Genomic DNA, 24330 nt, shown 5'->3' with positions numbered 1-24330 from the left:
TGTACAACAAAGCTAAATCTAATGAAGCAAGAAGACACTGTTTTTATAATGTCAGATTTAGTTCACAAAGGAATATATTTAGTCCATGACTTGATTACTCTGCTAAACACATTATAGGCCCCTCTAGAAATGCCAAAGAGGTAGAAGTTTCCAGGCTAACTGTGAATGAAAAACTCAGCACACCGATTTGTCAGAAAGATGAAATAAGAAGGAAGAAAAAAAGTAATCTGTGCCCCAGCTAAAAGGAAAATATAATGTACAAACTAAGTAAAGAGATCGAATGTTGGAATTGCCCAAAACTAAGACAAAGAAAAAATACTAAGAGGATTAGAGCCAGAGAATTACAATACAGAGTCAAAGAATATCTCTGATCTAGTATTTACACACATCCTTGAATTTTGTTTTATACACTGTTCTCACCAATTTGATAACACCACACAACTTCTTTGAACATCAAGTTCGTCCAAATGGAAGATCTCATATTCCTTCCTTTCTCCCTGCTTCTATCATTAAAATGTACTTTCTGCTCTGTTCTCCTGATATTAGTATAAGCTCTTGCCAAGTTCATATCACAGCTTCCTGTGACACCTTACCTTTATAGTAAATATATAGTAAAATGTAAAGTTATCTTCTAGGAAGTCCTGTCCCTCAAGAAGACCAACATATTTTTTGCTGCCTTTTAATTAGTGTGCTATATATGCTTGCCACAGCAGCCAAACCAAGGAAACAGGTGGATTCTGAGTTCACGTCAACTTTTGAAGTTCATTTCATTAACACCAAAACTGCTATTGCAATGATATTCGTGAGTATGATGTCAGACTTAGAAGGGGAAGAGAATACTCTAGAAAACAACCAGAGAATCCCAGTCAACAACAAAGTTAAATTTGCCAGGTGATAAGCCACACCTGAGTGAAATTCTGCCCCATGTCATGGCTAGTTCAAGCCTAGCTTGAGTGTGTCTAACACTGTAAGGATATTCAAAGAAATCACTCTGCCTCTCACAACAGGTCTGCTGATAGTTAATTTTAAAGTCTCAGTTAAACAGCCTGCAGAATCTAAGAAAGTAACACTTAGCTTGTATCATCAGGCCACTGAACAGTGATGAGATGAAACAAGATAAATGCTACCTTCCTTAAATGACTGCCAACGAAGGGGAATCTGCAGCACTGCAGGGACGTGTTTTTGTTAGAGACAGGTCACACATCCACAATATAGATGCACCTCCTGTTCACACAAAGAAATGCAATCCTTTTTCCCTTAATTTAAGGTGAAGTACTGCAAGTGTGAATGGAAGGAAGGGCACACGAGAAGGGGAGGCTATACAGAGTAGAGGGAATCCTGTTCCCACCACTGCAATCACAACCTTCTCACAAAGGCTTTCCAGAAATAGTTCACGCTACTTATTACCAACTGCAACGAAGCTAATATGGCGCATTAAGTCATTTTGATGGTGGCCTAAAGGCCTATACTCTATGATACTAAGACTGCGATGTGGGCTAGAATAGCTTTTTCTTTTCTTTTTTAAATGAACAAACTTAATTTTACCATTATAATGGGCTTTCAGCTGGAAATAGAGTAATTTGTAACTATACATAGCACAACGTAAAGGAAGATTTGTGTGAATGAGGATCTGCCCACGTATACTCTAACTAAACACAACGAAAAATAAAAGCAAACAACTCTTGAAAAAGTTATTTGCTACTTTCTGCCTCAGGCATTTTTGTGTGTTGTTGGTTTATTTTAAACTGAAGAAAAGGATGATGCCAGTGGATTTTACTCTAATTTTTTCTCCTGTTTATTTTTAGAATTGGACCAACAAACAACTATGACCTAAATTCTATGAGACAGAAGTGCACACAAGCACTTTGTTAAATCAGAATCTATTTGAGTTCAGACAATTTCAGCAGAACTGTACACATTCATCTTCCTCCAATGCAGAGTACAAAAACCTAACCCACCAGCAGGGTGAAAATGAACAGTAGGGTTTAATATTTAAGAGAGCTGGTGAAGTCAGGCTTTTACCTTCTTTCTCTTCAGATACACTGTAGAGATAGCATTAACATTCAGACATAGCTCTATCAAAGAGAAAAAACAGTACTTCGAGTGAGCAACAGTTTCAAATTGTCACTAAAGCAAAGCCTTAAACTGGATGGAACAAGCAACAAACTGGGCATGTGCAGACCCTGCAGGATCCTGTATTTAAATGGAAGCTGCTGCCCTTTGCTAAACTGAAGATGGAGTTAAGCGAGCTGAAGCGCTGGTGAGAAACCGCGCTAGATCTTGCGCCATTCCAGACAGAGGATCTGACAATCTGCTTCATGCACACAAATACACTCGCACACAAAGGTAAATTGGCTGACTTAAAATCAGCAGAGAGCTTTGCTTTCTTTGCTACTGCTTGGATTTCATTTGTGTTAAATTGTCAGCTGGTTCAAAGGGGGATAGCTTGTCTCTCTGAAGACTCCATCAGCACCAAAATCGTGGAGTCCCTCAACTCATGGAATGACTTGGACGCAATTGCCTACACACTGATGGACCTGCCTCTTAAAGCCCCAACAGTAAGTGTTTTCTGTCACTAACAGCTGTAGCAAGTAGTTCTGCTGACAAATCTGGTACTTATAGAACTGTAAATAGATATTTAAGGTCCATGCATAGATTTAATGTTGTAATGCAGTACTGAACAACATAATGAAGTCTTAAAAATCTCCTACTTATTCTGTTAATTTACTGTGAAAAGGTCTGTAGAAGCAGTTTTCTCAGCAGTTTTACCTGGGTAGAAGACAGGGAGGCTTGTTTAATGGAAAAAGTACACTTGAATACATTATAATAAGGACATGCTCTTTTCATAGTTTAAGTTATGCAGTTTGTTAATAGCTCAAGCACAACATTTGTGTTACTACTCAAAATGGAAATCCTCATCGTTTCTGTATTAGTCTGAAAGTGCAGTGAAGAGATTATATAAATGTTGAAGAGTTGTTACTTGCTATTACCAAAGCTTTTCAGAAGGTTTTTCCAGCTAAGTCCTACCAAAGTGCTCTCTTCAAATGTGTGGTGTTCTGCTGCAATGACACTTCAGGATAGAATCTCTCGGGCTTCCTAAAAATATTCTGTACCACAAGCCCAAATAGAAACAGTTCAGAAACCTCTCCTTGGTTGCGTATCTCAGTATACAATTGGATTGCATGCCATTCATACAAGAGTCATTCTAAAAGAATGGAAAAAAAAAAAACCAAAAACAAAACCAACAAACAGTTTCTGAAGTTTTTGAAGTCTGAATTTCAACTTAAAATACTGATGTGGTCACACCAGGTATTTTGGCATGATTCACATAAACAGTTTTTCATGCACATAGCATGTTAGACCAGGTGTTTCAGTTTGATCCTAATTTAAAATGAAGCCACAGTATATGTTTTATTATTTGCACTGTAAAAATGCAGCATGTTTATTTTTAATAAAAGCTGGATATGCACTGTGTAATACAGGAAAATAAACAGAAGCATCCTGAGCCAAGGCGCTTACACACTGAATTAGAAGGATAACATAATGAAAGAGGATAGCAGAACAAAGCAGGGAGGGGTAACTGGGACTGGAGAGCACGTGGCAAAATGGAAAAGGATTCTGGGGACTGAGTGACTCCCACTCAAAAACTCAGAATGAATTTTATCTTTATTCTGCTAAAAGAGGAAATCACCTGCTCATTCCCTCCCCCTAACTCAAGTATTTTCAAACTTCTGCATTTTAATTTGACACAAAGATTGGTTTGAGAGGACTGAAAGCAATATGTGCTGCCTCTGTGATTGAGATTAAATCCAGAGGACCGGATACAAAATCTGCTATTCAAATTGCTCTAAAGGACAAACATCATCCATGGAAAGCCCTGCTGCCCACTGGAAAGAGAGCTTAGCAGTTGGCGTCACTCTGCTGAACCCATAATTGAGGTGGGATTGATTACACTTCTCTCTGTTCTGTCATCACAGAAGAAGTGCCAATAGAAGCAAACTCAGAAACCATAGCAAGAAACTGTGAAGAAAATAAGTGCTAACAGTTATTGGAAGTCTCTGGTAGAGAGACAGAACAAAAACTGCATCTAGAAACTCCAGGAAGTTACAGTATTTCTGTTCTGACAAATTTTCCAATTTATACGTTATATGTATTGTATACTGCAAAAGGCTTAACATAACCACTGACTGTATAAACCATAATATATAAATAAGCAACTTAATCACCTACATTTGTAGGAAAATTAAGAACAAAGATACCCAATACATTATCAAAGTCAACATGAGACTGCTAAAACTTACGTTTCAGAAGGGAGCTCTGTTGCATTTAAGCGGTCCTTCCACAAAAGCAGTGACTGCAGCATGAAAGCTAGATGCATCCCTAACAACATAGCAATCCCTGTTTCCTTATCCTTGTCTTGTTTTAGAATGAATTAGATATAATCCCATCTGGTGACCAGGCAAGAGCAGCTGAAAATTGTCCTTAGATAAGTCTTTTCTGGTCTGGACTTTTGAAAAAAAAAAAAAAAATTAGAACCAACATTTAAATATGTTCAAATTCCAAAATGCTCCTATGAGGATTTCTTGTTTCCCTATAAACTAAAAATTGCTTCACACTCTTGCCTTTGGAAGAATGTGAGGAGTGAGCTACATCATATATGATATTTAGTGTAAATACTTACATCTGTGTCCTTGCTCCTGCTATATCACTCTTAGCTGTAGTAGAACTTCAGTTATGAAGGTCTCTCAGAAGAGTGACTAAATGGTAAGGCTTTTTTCTTACTCCAAAGAACGACAGCTTTGTTTTTCTTTCTTTCCCTCTGTAGCAGTTACTATTCTGTGCAAGTTGTCAGTTTTTCCACTTAAAAATATTTCTCTCATGTCACGGAAGCAGCGAGCACTAGGGCTTTATAAAATGGTATGTCTTCAAGTGACACTCAAAAGTGAGTTTGTATTGTTTGATACATTTGTTTAAACAGTTCTGAAATAACTACCCAGAAAGACTTCTCTTTAGGAAAATGTGTATAATAAATGAATTCACGAGATAGAACAGATGAAGGCATCAAATATTTTTGGTCTAGACTTGCTTCTAACCTGGTCGAAGCACTTAAAGAGTCAGTGGTTTTCTCCTTGACAGTAAAATATCTTAATTTTCCTTACAACTCCTTCAAGCCAGGATCTTGTATGGTTCTGACACATTACAGAAACTACAATACATTAGTGCTCTCTGTGCCTGACTGATAGTTACTTTCCTGCTTCAGCAGAAGGAACCATGCCCTGCTCTCTCCCTAAAGAACTTCTCAAGTTGGCCCTCCAGAATGGGCTCTGTTTCCTCTGTAATCAGCTTTGGCAGGAGGCAGTAAGTATAAATAGGCTGCGTGTTGTGCTGCAGCCTCCACAGACAGGGCCACAATGGCAAGGATGTAGACATATTTATTCAACCACTCCCTCAAACTCCCAAAAAGCATCTCAAGCCCCTAAGTCTCATTATGAATGATAGCTGACAGCACAGCTAGAACTGCATTAGCTATTTTTTTTTTTTTTTTACAGGCAATAGACAGATTTTCTTCTAGGGAGAACATTGAATGTTTTAAGAAGGAAGACTGCATTAAGTATAGTTGTTTCCCTCTTCCACCAGTGCTTCCATAAGGACACACTTAAAGCCATCAATGGAAGAAAATACACTGATGAGCAGCAACCTTCATAACTTGCTGCCACTGACTCTTAAGGCAAATGACAGAGTAGGATTTAGGAAAGGATTACACCTATATATGAGGGATAAAAATATCCTCCATTAAGATTATCTTTTCAAACGGATAACAACTCTGTTTTAGGGTACAAACCAACTGCTAAGAGAGGGGAGGAAATTCTCATATCACTATTATGCTTACAAATCTCCCACTGCAGCAGTCACAGAATCAAGACTGATAGAGTTCAAGAAACACTTGGACAAAGCTCTCCTCTCAGACACATGATCTGAACTTTGGATCATCCTGTGTTGAGCCAGGTGCTGGACTCAGCGATCCATATAGGTCCCTCCTAACTCAGGGTACTCTGTAATACCACGTGTATTTTGCAGCTCTGTGAAACACTCAGTCCTAGCTAGCAGCAGACTGGCGTACTCTCAGGTTTGCTAGTATGATTCACCAAGCACTTCCAACCTCCCTAACAAATGTAGGTTATCCACCCAATTATTCAAAACCAAAGTGCAAATAAATAATAAATAGCTCGCCTATCAGAGGCTAATTATTTTACAATTCTTCCAGAAGGCTAGTTTTCACCATCCTCAGATTATTAATCCTGCTTTTGAGAAAAACTTAAAATGCCAGCCTTGGCTAGAAAAGACATTCTCAAACTGATCCTACTTACTGTGAAGAGATCGTGTAACCCTTCAGTTACTTCCCTGATGTCTTCCACAGTTTCTAAATCTTGTTTTAGAAATATGCAATGTTACACTGACTATCAGGAAATTGGTGCTTCCCAGTGAATTATTTTCTACAAAATCATTACCAATCTGTCACCCACAGCACAGTATGCCTGTGGGTATACTGGCACCCAGTGGTCCAGACCCTCAGATGCAAGCATTGTTATTTGTTAACTCAGGAAAACTACAGTGCATTGACCAACCACAGGAAAATGTTTAACCTCTTAGCTTCCAGTTCAGTTTCTTCATTCAGTTGGTGCTCTTTACGCATTACACAAAGCAAGCTATGCTTTCATATCACTTGGAACAGAAACAGTGAAGTGCTGGTTTTGCCTGTTCATTTTTTTAATCTTCATTACCGATACATGACAGAAAGTACAGCAAAAAGAGCAGAGCAGCACAATCCTAAGCTACAGCAACTGACAACAAACACAAATGCAGCAGCCAAAGATGCAGAAACAAAGAAAAAAAAACAACTTACCTTCAGTAAGTAAGAGATCCTCCAGTAAACAGTAAGCTCCAGAGATACCCTTGCCTCTACTGCCAACTCTCAAATTAGGTCTGGGAAGGGGTGGATCCTGGCTCCACTTCTTCCAGTCACCCAGGTGCATGCAATGCACCTGAGTGCCCCTGGGTTGGCCCTGCCTTCCCACCAGGTGCTCAATCACTGGTTCAGGCCCTGACTTAGCATTTCCACTACAAAAGAGCATATAGAAAGGCAGGATAGTCACATTCTGTGATACCAATGCAATTGAAATAGTTGTTCAAACTGAGCATTCTCAAAAGACAATTGCTATCTCAGGGACTGCAGAAGTGTGATTTTAATTCTCTTTTGCCACCCAAGTACTAATACAATAGGGAGATAACAGAAGACAGACTAAACAAGGCTTATCAGAGAAAAACTTTGAGAATTGTGTGATTTCTTGATTAACCTGCTGCCCTGATTTCTTCAAGCATTATCTTTTTTTCCCTGAGATGACTGGGACGTGCAGGTGTTTTCATCTCCTAGTAAAAAAGGTGTCATACGTACAACTTAGTAATGAATTTGAAGTGCTTAGGTCTGATCTAATGCCTTTGGGGTCAACAGGAACCTTTCTCTGACTTCAAGAAGTTTTGAAACAGATGAGTTCTTCCAATAAAAAGAGTTATATTGTTGGCTTTTTTTAAATAATTGAGTTTTTTCTTAGAGAACAATAAGAATTGGACTCTGTGGTGAAAATAATCCATCTCCAGGAAGTCCACACTAAAATGTGAATTTATTACTCTTTGTCAATCCTTTTCCTTCTTCATCTATTTAGTATTATGTTCTACCAGTGTTCAATTACAAATATTACACATTTATTTTTCTTACTTTTGACATTCTTATTGACTCTAAACCTATTTTGTTCCTGAATAAGTGGGTTTGGTTTCTTCTGCTGTCCCCTACGTAACCTTTTCCACTATTTTTATTTCTCTATTCATATCTATCCTTCAATTTTTTTCTCGTCCTTAGTTCCCCACAAATTTAATTTAAATTAAAGCCATTTTCAATCTGCTCTTTGTAGCCAAAACAAGCTCCTTTCGTTACTTCATTTCTGTTACCTTGATCCAGTTCTGATTAAATGGATAGCTATAGAGGAAAATATCAGAAATCTCCATTACTTTAATAATCATGATTCACTCTCTGCAGAGCAGCAGCTTAAAAGTGTTCTATCCATAAAGTTACAGAAATAAAACATAAATAAACACAAATCAAAGAACACTTTTAATTAAAAGAGTTTTATCTCAGACTCTCCCATTCCACTTGCTGTTAGTACGGGATTTTGTGTTACTTTACTGACAGCGTGTTAAGTAAAGCAATTTCTACGTGGGCAAGATGCCCACTGATTTTTATGATGTGAGGCAAACTTATGCTTGCTGAAGGAACCTGAACAAAAAAACATCATGATACTATCTTTCAGTTAGCATATCAGCCTTAATGCAATTTTATTCCAGTTATAATAACAGCCAGAGCTTCATTTTCACTCTCTAAAATGAGACTATTTGTCTAGCATTTCATCCCTGCTAATAAAGAAATGCAGGGAGTGCATTCTCTTGTTGAGGATTGCCATGGGCAGATCTCCAGCTCACATTCAAAGACAATCTCTTGTACAGTTTCAGACTCTCCTGGGGTTTAACTCTTGCTACCAGCACATTGGTTTTAAATGCAAACTGTCTCTTATGATTTCAATCCAATCTCAGAGATCTATTTATAAATAATGTCTGCTTTTATTTTCGGGAAACACCAAGGTCCTTTGATAACTGGGGTACTGTCAAAGGCATTCCTGAGTTCATTCTAACAGCGAGTGCCAGCAGTTGACACAATCGGAGCATAAAGTGAGAATTTCAGACCTACATCCACTGCTTTCCTCCTTCCTATCAGCAACCTTTCTCTTCCTAGGAAAGAATAACTGAATACGATAGCTGTAAAAGCACGTCCCAGCACTTGTTCTGAGAAAGAACACATCCAGCCTCATAGCACTATTTGTGCTCAGGACAGGCACAGACTTTGATACCTTGCCCTGGATCCTAGGCCACAGCCAACCTGACAATATTCACAGTAGGAAAAATATAAACTATTCAAGATATCTCCTGGGCCTTTCTTGACATGGTATGATTCCTGTAGCTCAGTAGCTGAGGAATGCCATGGCTGCAGCTGGCAAACTTGAATTATGAGTGGTGGCATGCCATTCCAGAGCAAGTGCCACCCATAATGAGAAAAACCCAGCAATGAAGAAGAGATGGGATCTCTGTGTTCAGATGAACGAGGATGGGGCTTTGTGTTTGCTATGGCTATGTTAACTGATTGGAGCTTGTGCCAAAGCATGCTTAGGACAGTGGCAGCTGCACAAAGATGTCTGTTTAAATCTCCTTGCCTGACTTCACAAGAAAAGGCAGCAGAACAGCAGCAATTTGCATGTCCTCTACCATTTTTGTTAGGTGATCCTGCTTCCTGGCTATGAACTTCTTGTTTGCCTCATTACTAAGATGGAGTCTCTTGGTCTAAAAAGCATTTGAAGCTTTTCTTAATTCTTATTTTAAGAACTTTTCCTTACTATGTTCTAAATTATTATTTTAAATTCTGCAGTCTCCAGACTTGCCTAGTGAATTTAGCCACAAGTTATTAGTAGATAAGATCCATATGCTTTCTTTGAGTGCTTTACCACAAATATCACAAAAATCAAAATACCTTCACTTAGTCCAGAGTGAAAATAGAACTGATGTGTAAACAAGATGCAAGCTAGAAAGTTTTCCTCTTTAAAATTTTCCAATCTTTAATTTAGTTTCCACCACACTGCTGTTCAGTGCTTCCAGGCTTTTGGTAACCAAGCCCAGAGGGCAGCTAGCAATGTGTTAGCTACTCAGTGAGAGAAATGAAATAGCCATATTACTAAAGGATTAAATGCATGTTTATCAATAGAAGTTTATCCATTACTTCTATTGAATTAGAGATGACACTGTTGTCAGAGGACAACAGAAATGTCACTTCATGGGTACAGAAACTTCAGAGAAATGAAAACCACAGAAAATATTCTTGTTAGGCTCTCCATTATGTGATGTCAGGTACAATAAAAAAGGTCCCTTCGTGTCACTTGGTCTGTTCTACATTGCTTTTCTTCATTAAAATTCTAAGCATGTAAAACAGTGTTTGACCTGTGCACTCCTGATGGTGTATATGTGGATCCTGAAGATTAACAACTGTAAATGTAATTTGAAAGTAAACAACTTATTCTGATTCTTTTTGCTTGCTGGCATTTCACAGTCTTGATCAATTCCTCTACTAGAGAAGCACACGCAAGCTTATTCAGTGAAGTCTGACCATCTATCTATGACTTCTTGCTTGCTCCATAGCAGATGACAGTGGAAGATGTTCGTGGTGCTTTTCCTACAGCGGACGTTCCAGACCATGCCCATTATACAATTGGAACAGTCATTCTTATTGTGGGGATCACAGGAACTCTGGGTAATTTTCTGGTCATCTATGCTTTCTGCAGGTATCTTGTTTTGTATTATTTTTAAATACTGAGATGAACTTTAACAACAACATGTCGGCACTCTGCATGCAGTGCAGGCATATTATCACTGCAAAATCACTGTAAATGCATCAAGAGACATTGCTTTATGAAACAAAGTGGCAACCTGACTTTTCCATCTGACTTCTTCCAGTGAACCATAGTCCATTAGCAACATAGCAAAGACTCATCCAAATATGCCAAGCAATGGAAACACAGCTAAAGCTGAAAACAAATATTTTTGTTATTGGTTGAGCTTCTGCCCTGGATTAATGGGATGTTTTGCTCCTCTCTCATTTATCTGCTCTCTTTTAGGTGTTTCTTTCCTCCTGCCAGTTATCTTGCAGATTCTCTGCCTCCTGTTCCCCTCTGGCACTGACTTTTATTTTCACATTTTCTAATACTTGGCTTATTTCCTTTTAAGTAAAGCCACATCCCAACTTTTATAACCAAAAGAAATGTGATCTGTGGTAACAGTGTGATTTTTTCACTGTTCCTTTTTATTCACAGTGTTCCTGCTTTTTCACTGTGCACTAACAGAGCATTGGCAGGATGTCTGGACCAATGAGTTTCTCCTTCATGATTGATCATTATGCACTACTGTAATAAACATAAAATATAAAAACTATGTGACAATTTGGACTGAGTTAACTTAAATCACATGAACAGGGATGAAACTAATCGGGCTCTTGAGCCTGTATTTAACTGGTACATTTATCTGGTAGATTGAAAAGGTAAAACAGTAGGAAATTTTCCCAGGTAATTTCACATATTCTGTTAGATTTCATTGTGTGCACTCAGATACCAGCATCATTGTGAATGACATGGCCTTACGAACAGATCAGGTGCTGGCATGCAGACCAGATACACGAGACAAGAGTGAAATAAGTGATCTAGCTTAGCACTTTGGCTGGTCCCACTCAGCAAATCCAGCCGTGGCAGTTGCATTTCCAGTGAAAGACACGGCCTGTCTCTATTTGAAAATGCTACAAAGATAAAAAGGGACACTGAAAGAAGAATAACAAGTACATCAGAAGTTCAGAGTACACCTCATATGCCTGCAGAACAGTCTCAAAAAGTCACAAAAGTCTAAGACAGCCAGGAATCTGAAACAGAGATTTGTTCAGCAACTTAGCAAATTACTGGATAAAAACAAGTAGCCCCTAAGTACCTATTAATAATATCTCATTGTTCCAAAACTGACAGTTAGGAGACAGTAGTTCTACTCACTGATTCTGAATCAGTGCAAAGAACCCATCATTTATTCAAATTCTTCATATTTTTGTCACAGACCAAAATTTTGAGAAAGGAGATAAGAAATTACACTAAGCTGCAAACTGAGGAGCTCACAATTGATCTTCTATGTGTACCCTTTAAAGCAATACACCACGATGTTAAGAATAACATATGTAAGCAGAAAACTCTGAAGGCTGGCTACTGCTCTCTTCAATGTCAGTGTATGTGCAAATGAAATGAGTGCCACAGAGAACTACTGATGTGAAACAAAATGCTTGATGTGGTACACAGCAAGTTTGCTTAATCCCTGTATTTGGAAGGCATTGCTGATAAGATCACCAGCATGGAGATATGCACTATCCCTCCTCCAGCTTAACACGACCCAGATCCAGCAAATCCATAGAGCACATCAGCTTTAATTTCCTGTTAATCATGGACATGCAGTGCACTGGGTCAGAGTACTTAAAGAACAATGTGATTTATCCCCATCACTGAGCTGGTTATCAAAACAGTCCTCTAAAATGCACAGCAGGATAAGGATGTAAAACAGCCTTATGTTATCTCATGAGGGAAATGAGAAGCACTCTGTCCTAGTTTGTTCTGTAGAGCACCATGGTGTTTGTGAAGCTGCCAAAGCTCACAAGAAAGGGTAATAATGTAATTAAGAGTGCAGCAGTGTTTAAGAAATATCCCTTCTGATCTTTTCTCTGCAGGAGTAGGACCCTTCAGAAACCTGCCAACATATTCATCATCAATCTAGCTGTTAGTGACTTCCTTATGTCCATTACACAGTCTCCAGTTTTTTTTACCAACAGTCTCCATAAACGTTGGATTTTTGGTGAGAAAGGTTTGTATATCTACTTTCCAGTAAATTACTAAGTACTGTCTTATTGTAGTGGTAGTTAATTTACTATTTCCTAATCCTCAGGTACACTTGCAATTTTCAACATTGCTTCAGTGCTGAAACCAATGTTTCCCTGAACATTTTTGTCCCTGTACAACAAATACATTCCCACCACAAAGTGGAAAATTACTCAACACAAAAGATGGAAAGGAGACACTGATAACTAAAGACAAAGGACCGGTCTCCTTGCCAGTATTCTTTCCCAGTCATCTCATAAGGCGACTACTGGCAGAGCCCTGTGACAAAAAACCACCAACTAGCAAATCACCAACTGCTCAGAGACTTGCACCAGGAAGCTTGGCAACAGTGATTTTTCTCAACAGAAATATTAACTGAACTTTCCTGTGCAGTAAGCAAATGTTCTCGTGGGAGTTAGTGTTAACAACTAATTTGCAGAAGACATCTGGTCATTGCAACTGCAAGAGTAATTGACTAGAAAGTGCTAAAAAGTTGCAGAAATGCTTAGGAAAAAATGAACCCCAGTTTCTGACCAAGCTATTTTACAACCTAATTAGTCAATATCCAAGGAAGGAACCTAAAACACAACCTCTGTTCCAGCAGGTAGGTTCCAGAAGGCAGTATACCTTTAATAGATTCTCAAACTGCAGTTGGAAACACATGGTTGAAGTCAACAGCACAGCAGTGGGATTTTCACCTTTGGCATAAGAGGTGTGCAAGTCTAAGGAGAAAACTTTCTCCTAAGGAGTCCACAATCAATAATGTATACAAAAAAAAAAAAGAAAAAGCCTGTGGAAGAAAGTTGCTTTCATTATTTTTATAACTGTAGTAAGAAGACCACTAGTCTTCGCTTCTTGACTAGGTACTGACGGAGAGGAATATTGGTGAAGTAACATTGCTATTTTGATTTCTGATGACAAAAAGCGTGGCTGTTTATTCTTACTTCCACAGAAGTGTTCAATTGCACACGCACATAAAGAAACAAAAAATATATCCCCCAACTTCTAATCATGATGTTGTTTGAATTGTTAAAATTATTTACCTTCATAGCCTGAATATTTACTACAATTATGCTGACCTTGAGATACAAACAATAGCATGGTATCAAAGTAGCTAGAAGACATTGCTGAACAAAATAGATTTTTCCATGGTACCTTCAGTAAAAGTGGAGTTAAGCAAGATATCATGGGATTGTTGAAAAATTTCTGAGGAACATCATAAATCAATGAGTGAAAATATAATTAGCAAGATAAACAGTAGCTTTGAAATAGCATTACAACTGCTGGAAAACTGAAGTTCCATTGGTTTATGAATCCCAGAAGACATTAGTTTACAGGAAACACATACTTGAACCTCCCATAAATTCATTACCAAGAGTAGATTAATTTCACTGCTACTTCTGTCATCTTCATTGAAAGGCTGTGAGCTGTATGCCTTCTGCGGAGCTCTATTTGGCATTACATCTATGATCACTTTGATGGTGATTGCCTTGGACAGATACTTTGTCATCACAAAACCTCTGGCTTCTGTTCGAGTGATGTCTAAGAAGAAGGCCCTTATAATCCTGGTAGGCGTCTGGCTGTACTCTTTGGCTTGGAGCCTCCCACCCTTCTTTGGATGGAGTAAGTGAAATGGAATACAAGTGTTTTTCCCCACATAGCATAAAAATCAGTCTGTTACATCTTTAGGAGATGGGTGAATAAATGGCTTGAATATTAGGCTTAAAAAAAAATCAGTCTGAGGAAAATTGATAAAAATATGTATTGAAACTGAAGATCTCAGTCAGAAGAAAAAAATACAGCGTGAATTTAAAAGCAACTTACATGACACTGGCAGTTTTCCTTGAGCTTATTAGTCATTGTACAGAGAACAGTAGATAAAATAAAAGCTAAGATTTATGAATGATGAATTTGCCTATTATCCCATATCTACTCCTGTTGAGCCAAACTGAACAACATAAAAGTGAAATAAATATAGTTGTATTTTTTCTCATGACAATTTTCCACCCCAGAGCTGCTGCGTAAGAGAGCGGTGGCAATTTAAATGTCTTCATTCATATCAAAGAGGAATACAGTCTGAATATTTTATTGAAGTACATCTTCAGTAGGTCTTGACTGTATTCTAGATGAGCCAATTGCACTAGATATCAGCTGCACCATCCATTCAGACATCAATTCCTTCACTGAGGGTTCCACTGGGAGTAGCATTTAGTAATAACTAAATAATTTGCTTCTGTAAATTTTTTGTTCACAAACTGGAATGCACACTTGATCATTGCCACTTGTAGCAATGAGAGTTCCTGTTATTCTTCCTCATTTGCATCCATCTCAGTATCATTAATTCGTTTCTGTGAGTCACCAGTTTCAATCAGTAAGCTAGAGTGAACTCATCATTCAAAACTCCAGCCAATTATTGTGTTCCCTAATTCCAGAACAGAATGTGTCAGTTCAGCTGAGGAGGGAATTCAGCAATGTTTTGTTTTCCCAAAGAATGCTGGGGGGGGGATAGGGGGAAGAAAGTTACAAAGTTGAATTTCAGAAACTTTCGTTATTAACTTCTTACTGCCTGCTTGGTCTGCCTTAAAGACAAAGCATGTTTAACTAGCAAAACCCTAGCACTTGGGGAAGCAGCCTTTAGTTAAATGAGGCTGGGGTTGAAGAACTAAGTGTCTTAGACTCTGGAATTTTAATGGGAGAAGGCAGAACACTTACTTGAAGGATGCTAACTCATTATTTATAATTAGATTCTAATGGAATCCACAGTACTAACCCTCATACAAAAATCGGATGCATCTGAGCACACCTGGTGCAGTATTTTTAAGAGTTCAACAGAAAATACCACTGTAAACAGTGAAAATTAAAATAAAAAGACACACTTTGCTGTTGAGAATGTCTTTAATTACTTGAAAGTTTATCTAAAGAAATTTTATATTATTTCTGACAGAACATTATGCATATATGCCTTTTTTAAAAAAACAAGTACTCAATTTCATGACAAAATTAATTTGACACAATATAGCTTTCTCCTTTGCAGAATAAATTAATATGTAGAAGTTTTAAAAAGCAACAGTTAGAGCAATCAATTTTATTTCAATCCTTGGGAAGAAGGCAATTTGAGAGAATTTGGACTTTTCTGAAAACAGTATGGGTCTGATCTAAGACCTACTGAAGTATTTGGAGAGACACACTTGGACTATGTCAGGCTTTATATTCAAGAATTTGAACAAAATGAGATGAGAACTGAAAACAATCATGTTACTCTGAGTATCTTTCTCTAACTCCAACATTCAGAATCCTAGTAAGAATCACTTTGTGATTAATGTTTTCTCCTTCCTCTCTTTCTAGGTGCCTATGTTCCTGAAGGCCTGCTGACTTCCTGTTCCTGGGATTACATGACTTTTACACCATCAGTCCGTGCCTACACAATGCTGCTTTTCTGCTTTGTCTTCTTCATTCCTTTGATTGCTATCATATACAGCTATGTCTTTATATTTGAGGCTATCAAGAAGGCCAACAAGTAAGTAATTAGAAGTCTTAAGTTCTTCATTTCTTTGTTTAAAACACTGGGATTTTTTTTTGTTTCTTTTCTTAAAACAGAGTATCAAAAGAAAATTGGAAAGATTCACTCTTTCAGTTCATATGTATAACTGAGACAGGAAGCCAAATAAGAATTCTGCAATGTGTTAAGAATTTTGATCCTTAGAAGGGTCATTCAGGGTTCTGAATTGACACCAGAGATGTTCAGTATATTTCCTAAAGATACAGAAAATGGTACAAGGAGCAACCTGAGAAATCAGAAGGATGCGAAAGGACTACAGAAATTAACCAGTTGTGAAAAGAAATATTAAATGACCATCAGAGATGTCCAATAACATGGACATTAACATAACATTTTTCAGTGCTATTCCACTGAAAAAAGTGAAAAATCAACTGCAAACACTACATTTTACAATGAGTGAAAAAGAGATAATCACAGGTGTCTGAAACAAAATTTATCACTATAAAAATACAAGAGTCTGACACTATTTTTTGTAGATATCTGTCTTGTAAGTATCAGCACAGCTAGAAAATGCAGATTGACAGTAAAGTACAACAATCTGATCTACAGAAACAAGGACTTCTCTAGTTACATTTTATATTCGTCCAATTAAATGGGATATCTGCTTTATGCAGAAATTCTTCTATGATGGGACCTTCTTTTTCCTCCCCCTACATTTTGCCACTGATCAGTGCAACTGAAGTACATTGAATTGTAAGGGTTTGGTCACATATTAACACACATTAAAAGTAATTGTCATAATTTCCTATCTCAATTTTGCTGTCAAACATTTATTTCCCCTAGGTCTATACAGACATTTGGATACAAACATGGAAACAAAGAGCTCCAGAAACAGTATCATAGAATGAAGAATGAGTGGAAGTTGGCCAAGATTGCACTGATTGTCATCTTGCTTTATGTGATTTCCTGGTCACCATACTCTGTTGTTGCCCTGGTAGCTTTTGCTGGGTAATTATGAATAAATCAACAAAGGAAGGTGTGCAATTGGGAAAGACAGATAAAAGTCAAGGCTACTTGTCAAGTCTAATGCTTAAAGCATACTCAAAACATTAACATATTTGGTAGCAACATTTAACAAATAAGGCACACGCTGACTGAATTTTTTTCTTAAGTTTGACTTTTCAAGGCAAAAACAGAAGCAGGAAGATTACTTTCAACATCAGATACAATGCTGACGATTTCCAAAAGCATGTTCTCCACGATAGCATGTTTGAACTATCCAAATTTTAGATAGCACCACAATGCTAAGTAAGGGAAACAAAAAAAACCACCAAGTGGAGATATTTTCTCCACTTCATTTACTTGCAAGTCTATTTATTTGTTCATGTTACATCAAACTGATGAAATTCCTTACATGTGTAACTTGTACATCCAAGGTGCCAGTAAAAAACTGGAAGTCTGAATATCTTTGCTATAGGTAGATATTTCTCTTATGAAAAAAGAGACACTGATCAGGCTTCTTCGTTTTCCCATACTTCAGTGTAGGCTTTCTAAAGTGGACATAACTATGCTTTAGAAAATCTTGTCACCTGCAAAGATTCTGAAATTCTCAAGGCTTGGGTAGAAGACAGTACAAAACACTTCTGTTTGCATTTTTCTAGTCAGGAAAAAAAAATTATGCCTTCTTAAATTGGTACATACTATAAATTTGCTTCCAAAAATTTACTTTGAATGGAGTGCTTTGGGAGGCAGGACCACTGTAACATACATAAGGAAGACACAAACACGGCTTCCTAAACACAGCACTTCTAAAAATCTCATGCTTAAGCTGAAAACCCGCTAGAAGAACTTTCTCCCTGCAGCACTATTTGCTATAAGATACCTCAAAATAATAGCAGAGGCTTTATGCTAAGTATTTTTAGCTGCACAGAACTGTCAATTTGTCCTGCATGATTCAGGATCTCCTTTAGGAGGATCAAGTGCCTGCTGACCTTGACTTCTACCCTGTCTCATGCTGACAAAAATCAGAACAAATAGACAATTTTATAACTGTATAGTATTTGACAAGTGACCATTTGCAATTTTGCTCACAAAGACAGCAAGTAATCTATACAGCTAAACTCAACTTTATTTTTTTACTTTTTAAACAAATTCCTAGAGTCTATTAGGAATACAAGCAGGAACACAAGGCTAAAGAGAACAGTTAAAGACAGAGCTTAAACCACTGTCTCAGAAAAAGAGGTGTCATAAGGAAAGGATGTTAACTTAGGAAGGAAAGACTGATTAATGGGTTATTTTACCTAAACCCCTTTCTACCAGTCCAGGAAGAGTTCTTCATAGCTCTTAAGCAGATTCATGGAGAATCTGCCTGATAGAAACTGCCTATAAAATGTAATTGTTATTTTGGTCTGAGCAGTTCTATTGACCTTTTTCTAATAAGACTCTATGAGCTACTTCAAAGTATCTTCAAATTAATTGGCTGAAAGGAACATGGCAGATAGACATCAGTCAATTTCTGTGCCCTTCAAAGGCACAAAACTTGCATATATGCACGGCAACAGTAACACAAGTGGAGTATATATCACAAGAAGACTCATTCCCTTCCAGTTTTAGTTCAGATCAATCAAAAAGTTTGAAAAGGAGAATTGATTAGTTATCTTTTCCCTATAATGCTCCACTCTGCACACTCATTTAGCAACAGGTTACTTAGCAAGTACATGTGCTGAGTTTGAAACAGATACTCTAGTGAACACATTCATTTACTACTGGTGGACTTTAGAGTAAATAACACAGAGGTTAGCACTGAATCATAGTAGTGCTGCAAGAGAAGCAACACAAAAATTGCTTTCCCCAGAAATGCAATTAGGCTGGTGCAACTTTTTTCAGGAAAAGAACATGAGTTTTTTCTCTCTCATTGTTTGAGCAGAGAACATCCCTTTTTATACACTCTGCAGAGCAGTTGTAATGCAACATGTTGTATTATCAGTGTATAACTGCATAGCTATTAAAAGCTCAGTACTAAATATGTACTCTATTTGTACTAAATAGATAATATATTTGCATTACTCTAGGTATTCTCATGTTCTAACACCCTTCATGAATTCAATACCAGCTGTGATTGCCAAAGCTTCTGCCATCCATAACCCCATTATTTATGCCATCACTCACCCTAAATATAGGTAAGTTTGCTTTTATAAAATGATTTCAATGTAGCAGAGAATACCAGTGACTTTATTAATTGACTAATAACCGAACTCTCATTCACCTGTTCATTTTACCTTTGCAAGACAGCCTTCTCCTCTCCAAGCAAACTTCTCCATGCCATATAAATGTCAGTGGAATTTGTACTTGGAACAGTTTACTGTGCAGATGGGAGCTAAAGATGTTTATGGAATGCTGATCTGTACTTACAGATCACGTGATAAAAGAGAGAGACCTCCCAAGCTCAGAGGAAATCATTGTAAATTTAACTATCTTTGTGAGATATCCAGACATCTGTCAGTGTTACGAATAGCAGTTTGTTAAATTACCCAGGCCACTGAGGGATGCAATCCAATCAGTTACTTCTTCTCTATTTTGTGCATCTTCCCTATCCTTCTTCAAGCTTCATTATTTCAGATAATACTTCTTCTGAGCTGTAACATCTACGGTCATTAACATACCAAAGTCAGATACAAGCTGTGGGATCTGATGGATGGCAGCAAAGCCACATGTATACTGTTTCACTCTTTACACAGACCTATAAGATAATTTGACAGAAGTGTGAGCATGAACTTCTGAGTAAGAAGACTGGGAGGGAGAGAAATGATGTGCAAAAGAGTTTCCTTACGCTGCATATGAGAAAAAGAATTCTGTAATGTAGCTACATTTTGTACTACTCTACAGATGCAAGCAGACAGATGTGCTAAAGGAAGCTAGAATAGCTGCTTAGGGGAAGATTAAATCAATTTATTATGTAGTACTTCTGCAAGGTTCAGTTTAAAGGGACAATTTTATTTTTGCCCTGGTTAAACTGAAAGCAGATGAAATATTTTAATAGGTCCCTTCAGTTCAAAGAGTTATACTTTAATGCTCTTGTCCCTCCCAAGTAATACATTTGAATTCTGTAGACCACAGTTAATAAGTGATATTGTAGGGTGATTGTTTATGACACACTGGATACCAGTACAATGTACCCAGTAATTTTTCAGACTATGCAGCATTAGTCTATGTCTCTGAATAAATGCATTAGGTACCATGATTCAATTTCTGTGCTAACATTAAGAAATCTGACTGGTCCTACCTCTTGTTGTCCATTAGATCAGCCATTGCAACCTACGTTCCCTGCCTTAGAACGCTGTTGAGAGTTTCTCCTAAAGAGTCACAATCCTTCAGCAGTTATCCCTCCTCCAGACGAACCACCATAACCAGCCAGTCTTCTGAGACAAGTGGGCTGCAGAAAGGAAAAAGGCAACTATATTCCATCTCTGACAGTGAATCGGTAAGGAAGACGCTTCCTTGATGCATATTCTTAACTGCAGAGTAACTGATTTCCATAGAGAGTTCTTCAAAGTGATTGTTGCTTTTGATCAAATTCATTATGTTGTTTACTGCAAGAGCTCCAAAAAAGGTGAGGAACAAAGTAAAATAAAAGAAGGCCAACATGTCAGAGCAAAATGTAACACGTATTCTTGTCCATTTTTGATGCTGAAGGAAGAATGGAGACACTGGACTACAGGGATTTGAGAAGGCAAGGGATGCTTAGAGTCAGAGCACCCTTAAAAACCTGACCGTTCTCATAGGACGAAACTTGTCTGACCATACATTTTGAGTCTGAACACACAGAAAAACTGCCTGCTGGACACTAAACAATTCTCTAGTGAAACCAAGGTTTGAAGGAAACAGCGCTTTCTGAAAGGTGAAGTGGGCTATATTCAATAACGTATTGAACAGTTCAACAATCACCAGACTTAAATCAACAATTGCATTACAGAATCCTTTTCACAGAAAACCCCAACACCTTACTGCTACCATTCTGGTAAAGCCAAATGTGTTGCACGGCAGCTAGATATCGGTAAATATTTAGTGTCCTGGGCTCTTCTCTTACTACCCAGATACATTAGTAACTTTGAAATTGTTTTAAATGCAACTTCAAAATATATTAAAAGGCCATTATTTTCTTGCTGATTATTTTTAATAGTCAGAGTAAACACTAACTAATGCAGCCACACTGAATTCTGACAGTTGTTCTTAACAGTGTCATTTCAATTTCTTAAGATTTCTATTTTCTTTTGACTTCTCAGTCCAATCAAAACGCAGGGAAAAGGAGTGAGAAAAAGAAGGTAGTGTAGAAAAGAATGTTTGACCCCTGCAAAATTCTGCTGTCTTGTTCTTCCATTGTTTGTTTTCCCATTCATTCAAACAAAGCTTTACAAAATCAGGAAACCTGCACAGAAAGTATTTCTAAAGCACTAGCCAGGTGCACAAGGAAAGTTCCAACAATAGTATATAACAGAACATCATCCTGAATGAAATTTTGAAGTAAATCCTACTTCAATATAAACAAACAAGAAAACAAGAAGTAAGCCAAATTTGACTGAAGAGATTTGCTAAGGTTTTTGGAGCTTTTTAAAGCAAAACACTATGTAGCTGTACATGGCCTAACTTTTCTGAAGTAACTTTTACACAGTGCCCCTCTCTTTCAATTTCTGTTTAGGTATATGATACTCCTTGGTCAGAAGTCTAAGATCAAGTGATTTCTTTTGCTGTATTCATTTTAGGGCTGTACGTATACAGAAACTGATATCACTAGTATGATCTCCAGACCTGCTAGCAGCCAGGTTTCCTATGAAACAGGCAGATACAACCCAATCTAGTGACCTAAGAGGCAAACCTAAACTGAAAAGTCATGATTCTGGGATCATTGGGAAGGTAATAGATTGTGTAGTAACTGAATTCTTCAACAACAGGTAGGTTAACAAAGCTGCACATTTTAGCATAATTAATCATAAAGAATCTTGCCTAGAAGATGGGAATAACCTGTAAGTTAACACTGTAAGTAATGTCCTCGAGGCTGTAAAAGGTCACCAGCTTTTCATTTACAGTTCTGGCTCATTATTCAGCTGTCTAAGTTGTATTTCTGGCAAGAAAAGGAGCTGTTATATTGAACATAACATCTGCAAGAAATATGTCCTGTGCTTAAATGTATAGTCCATAATATTTTAATCAAGTAATTTGGGAAATAAATCTTTCTGTTGTCTCACCATTTGTTATCAATAAGCTTAGGCTAGTTTTCTACCACTCACTGTATATCTTCATTAGATTATTTTTTATTCTGTAGTACAAAGTTCCTTTGAGTATATACTGCACTCTACCACTGTTCCCTTTCTTTTTCCCCACTCTTTTGTGTTGTGTATGTGGGACACAGTGACATACCTATACATTTATATCTTTCTTGCCTATGTTCTTTTTCAGACAGTTGTAGACACAGATGAAGTATCCATGGTAGAACTGAATGTCACAGACTATTCTGCTACATCTACTGTAAGAATTATTTTAATATCTGGCATGAGTTTAACTGAGGGAGCAAAAACTGAAGGCACTTCAAGTCTCTGAGCACAAATTAAGTTACCTGCTGAGATGTAAAAGTCACATGAAACTCCCATTAGAACACAAAAGACCTCTAAAAGTAGGTCACAGCTGAAACTAAGTAGAAATTGACAGAGGATACATATGCTGCAGGGTCCTCCTTAAGCTCCACTTCTTAAAAGAACTTAAGTTGAATTCAGTAGGTTATCTGCCTGTAATTTCCTTTGTGGTGAGTGGAAACATTGATTTAATGCTATCTTTATTTGAGCAATGTACACAGCAAGTTGAAGTAGCTATTTGATAGCTGTCCTCTTAACACAATCATAATCTTGGAGCAAATATTTCTGTGCAAAGTGACACTGTGGGCTATTTATTGTTCTGTTTCCGGTAGTGCAAAACACCTGAAAAATGCAGTGTGGAGGAAATTCAGGTAAGTTTCTGAAAAGTGCCATCACTTATTCAGTAAGTTGTGATCATAGTGTCTCTCTCTACTTCCATTTAACAAAGCTACAGCATACTGTATAAATATTTTTAATGTACTCCTCAAAACGGACCACTTGCCCTAATTCTTGACATTGAAATAGAGCTGATAGGGTGGAAAAAATCAGTTTTATCTTCACATTAACAATAAAAATGTAACAAGCAAATTTAATCTTAACTGATAGCGGTGATTCTTCCAAGCTATTGTTAGCTTTTTCCTAACCCTCTCTTGGACTTGTGTTTGGGGTGGATAGCATTGCTATCATAATGAAAATTAATCTTATCCTGTTTCACTCCATTCTCTAGTTTCCTCACCCTTCAAAACATCAGTGCTTTTATCTCTGTTTTACACTGCCTCCTGTCTTAATGAACCAAAACTGCTGCTTTTTCAACTGTCTAGATTTTTTTTTTTGGGGGGGGGGGGGGGGAACTGTCTACATTATTCTCTTATACTCTTTGAGTATGTTCTCAGCACTTCCCCCCCCCCCACCCACCCACAATTGTATGTGCTGTCATTAGCCTGGTCCTTCAAAGTACACTAGATTCTTAAATAGTATACTAAAACAAAGACACTTACCTTGTTTAATGCTTTTTTCTCCCCCTCATGTTACTCATAAAGCATTCAAAAAGTATTCAGATCTAATTCTTCCTCCATCTTTTGAGTTCAGCTTTGAGGTAATAGTGGTTATTGCTAAGTGCTGGTATAAATGTCATTTTTGTAGATAATGCAACCTGATCTCCTTTGTGGATGTTTATGTTTTCCATTTCTTTTAAAACTTTGCATTCTTTAGAGCGGTGAGAGCCTGAGTGGTATCGGACTAAGAAAAGGAGAGTCTCACCATAGATCATTCACATCTCAAATACCCAACATTATAATAACATACAGCAGTGTACAAGGAGTAGAGCTGCCTACTGGATACAGCACTGGTTTTCTATATCCGAAGAACAAAAGCTACAGGCACAACAAGAGCTCCAACAGCTGAGTGGCAGAAGCCAGAATACCACCTTAACCAATATCTCTGGAAGAACCATGAACCAGCTGAATTCAGAAGATGTTCCTACCTTACTCTGAAACAATTACACAGAAACACAAGACAAGCAAGAATAAAAGCAAGGGGAATAACCTGTTCAGTTCTGGAACTGAATCCTGTGGTTCACTTCTTGATATGAGTCACATTGCAATTCTATTGTTTCCTTTTGTGGCTCAAGAAGTTATTCCTTTCACTTGGAATA

General features: G+C 37.5%; 1 protein-coding gene and 1 long non-coding RNA gene across 2 annotated transcripts in view; one reads left to right on the top strand and one right to left on the bottom strand.

Annotated features, from left to right (window-relative positions):
- LOC136055162 (uncharacterized) overlaps positions 1-24330 on the bottom strand; it is a 56417-nt gene that overhangs the window by 25525 nt on the left and 6562 nt on the right. The window lies entirely within an intron of this gene.
- On the top strand, positions 2532-24080 carry OPN4 (opsin 4). Its single transcript, XM_065746143.1, is given in 13 exon segments — positions 2532-2558; positions 10294-10436; positions 12404-12537; positions 13971-14174; positions 15897-16068; positions 16894-17058; positions 19122-19229; positions 20350-20530; positions 21810-21883; positions 21885-21960; positions 22504-22572; positions 23009-23047; positions 23889-24080. Coding segments are annotated over 13 exon segments (1584 nt in total).

Source organism: Cyrtonyx montezumae, unplaced genomic scaffold (genome assembly GCF_038088225.1).
Source record: "Cyrtonyx montezumae isolate F1298 unplaced genomic scaffold, pur_monq_1.0 scaffold_4, whole genome shotgun sequence".
Classification (NCBI taxonomy): domain Eukaryota; kingdom Metazoa; phylum Chordata; class Aves; order Galliformes; family Odontophoridae; genus Cyrtonyx; species Cyrtonyx montezumae.
Note: the sequence above shows the minus strand (reverse complement) of the source record. Positions and strands in the feature narration are given on the sequence as shown.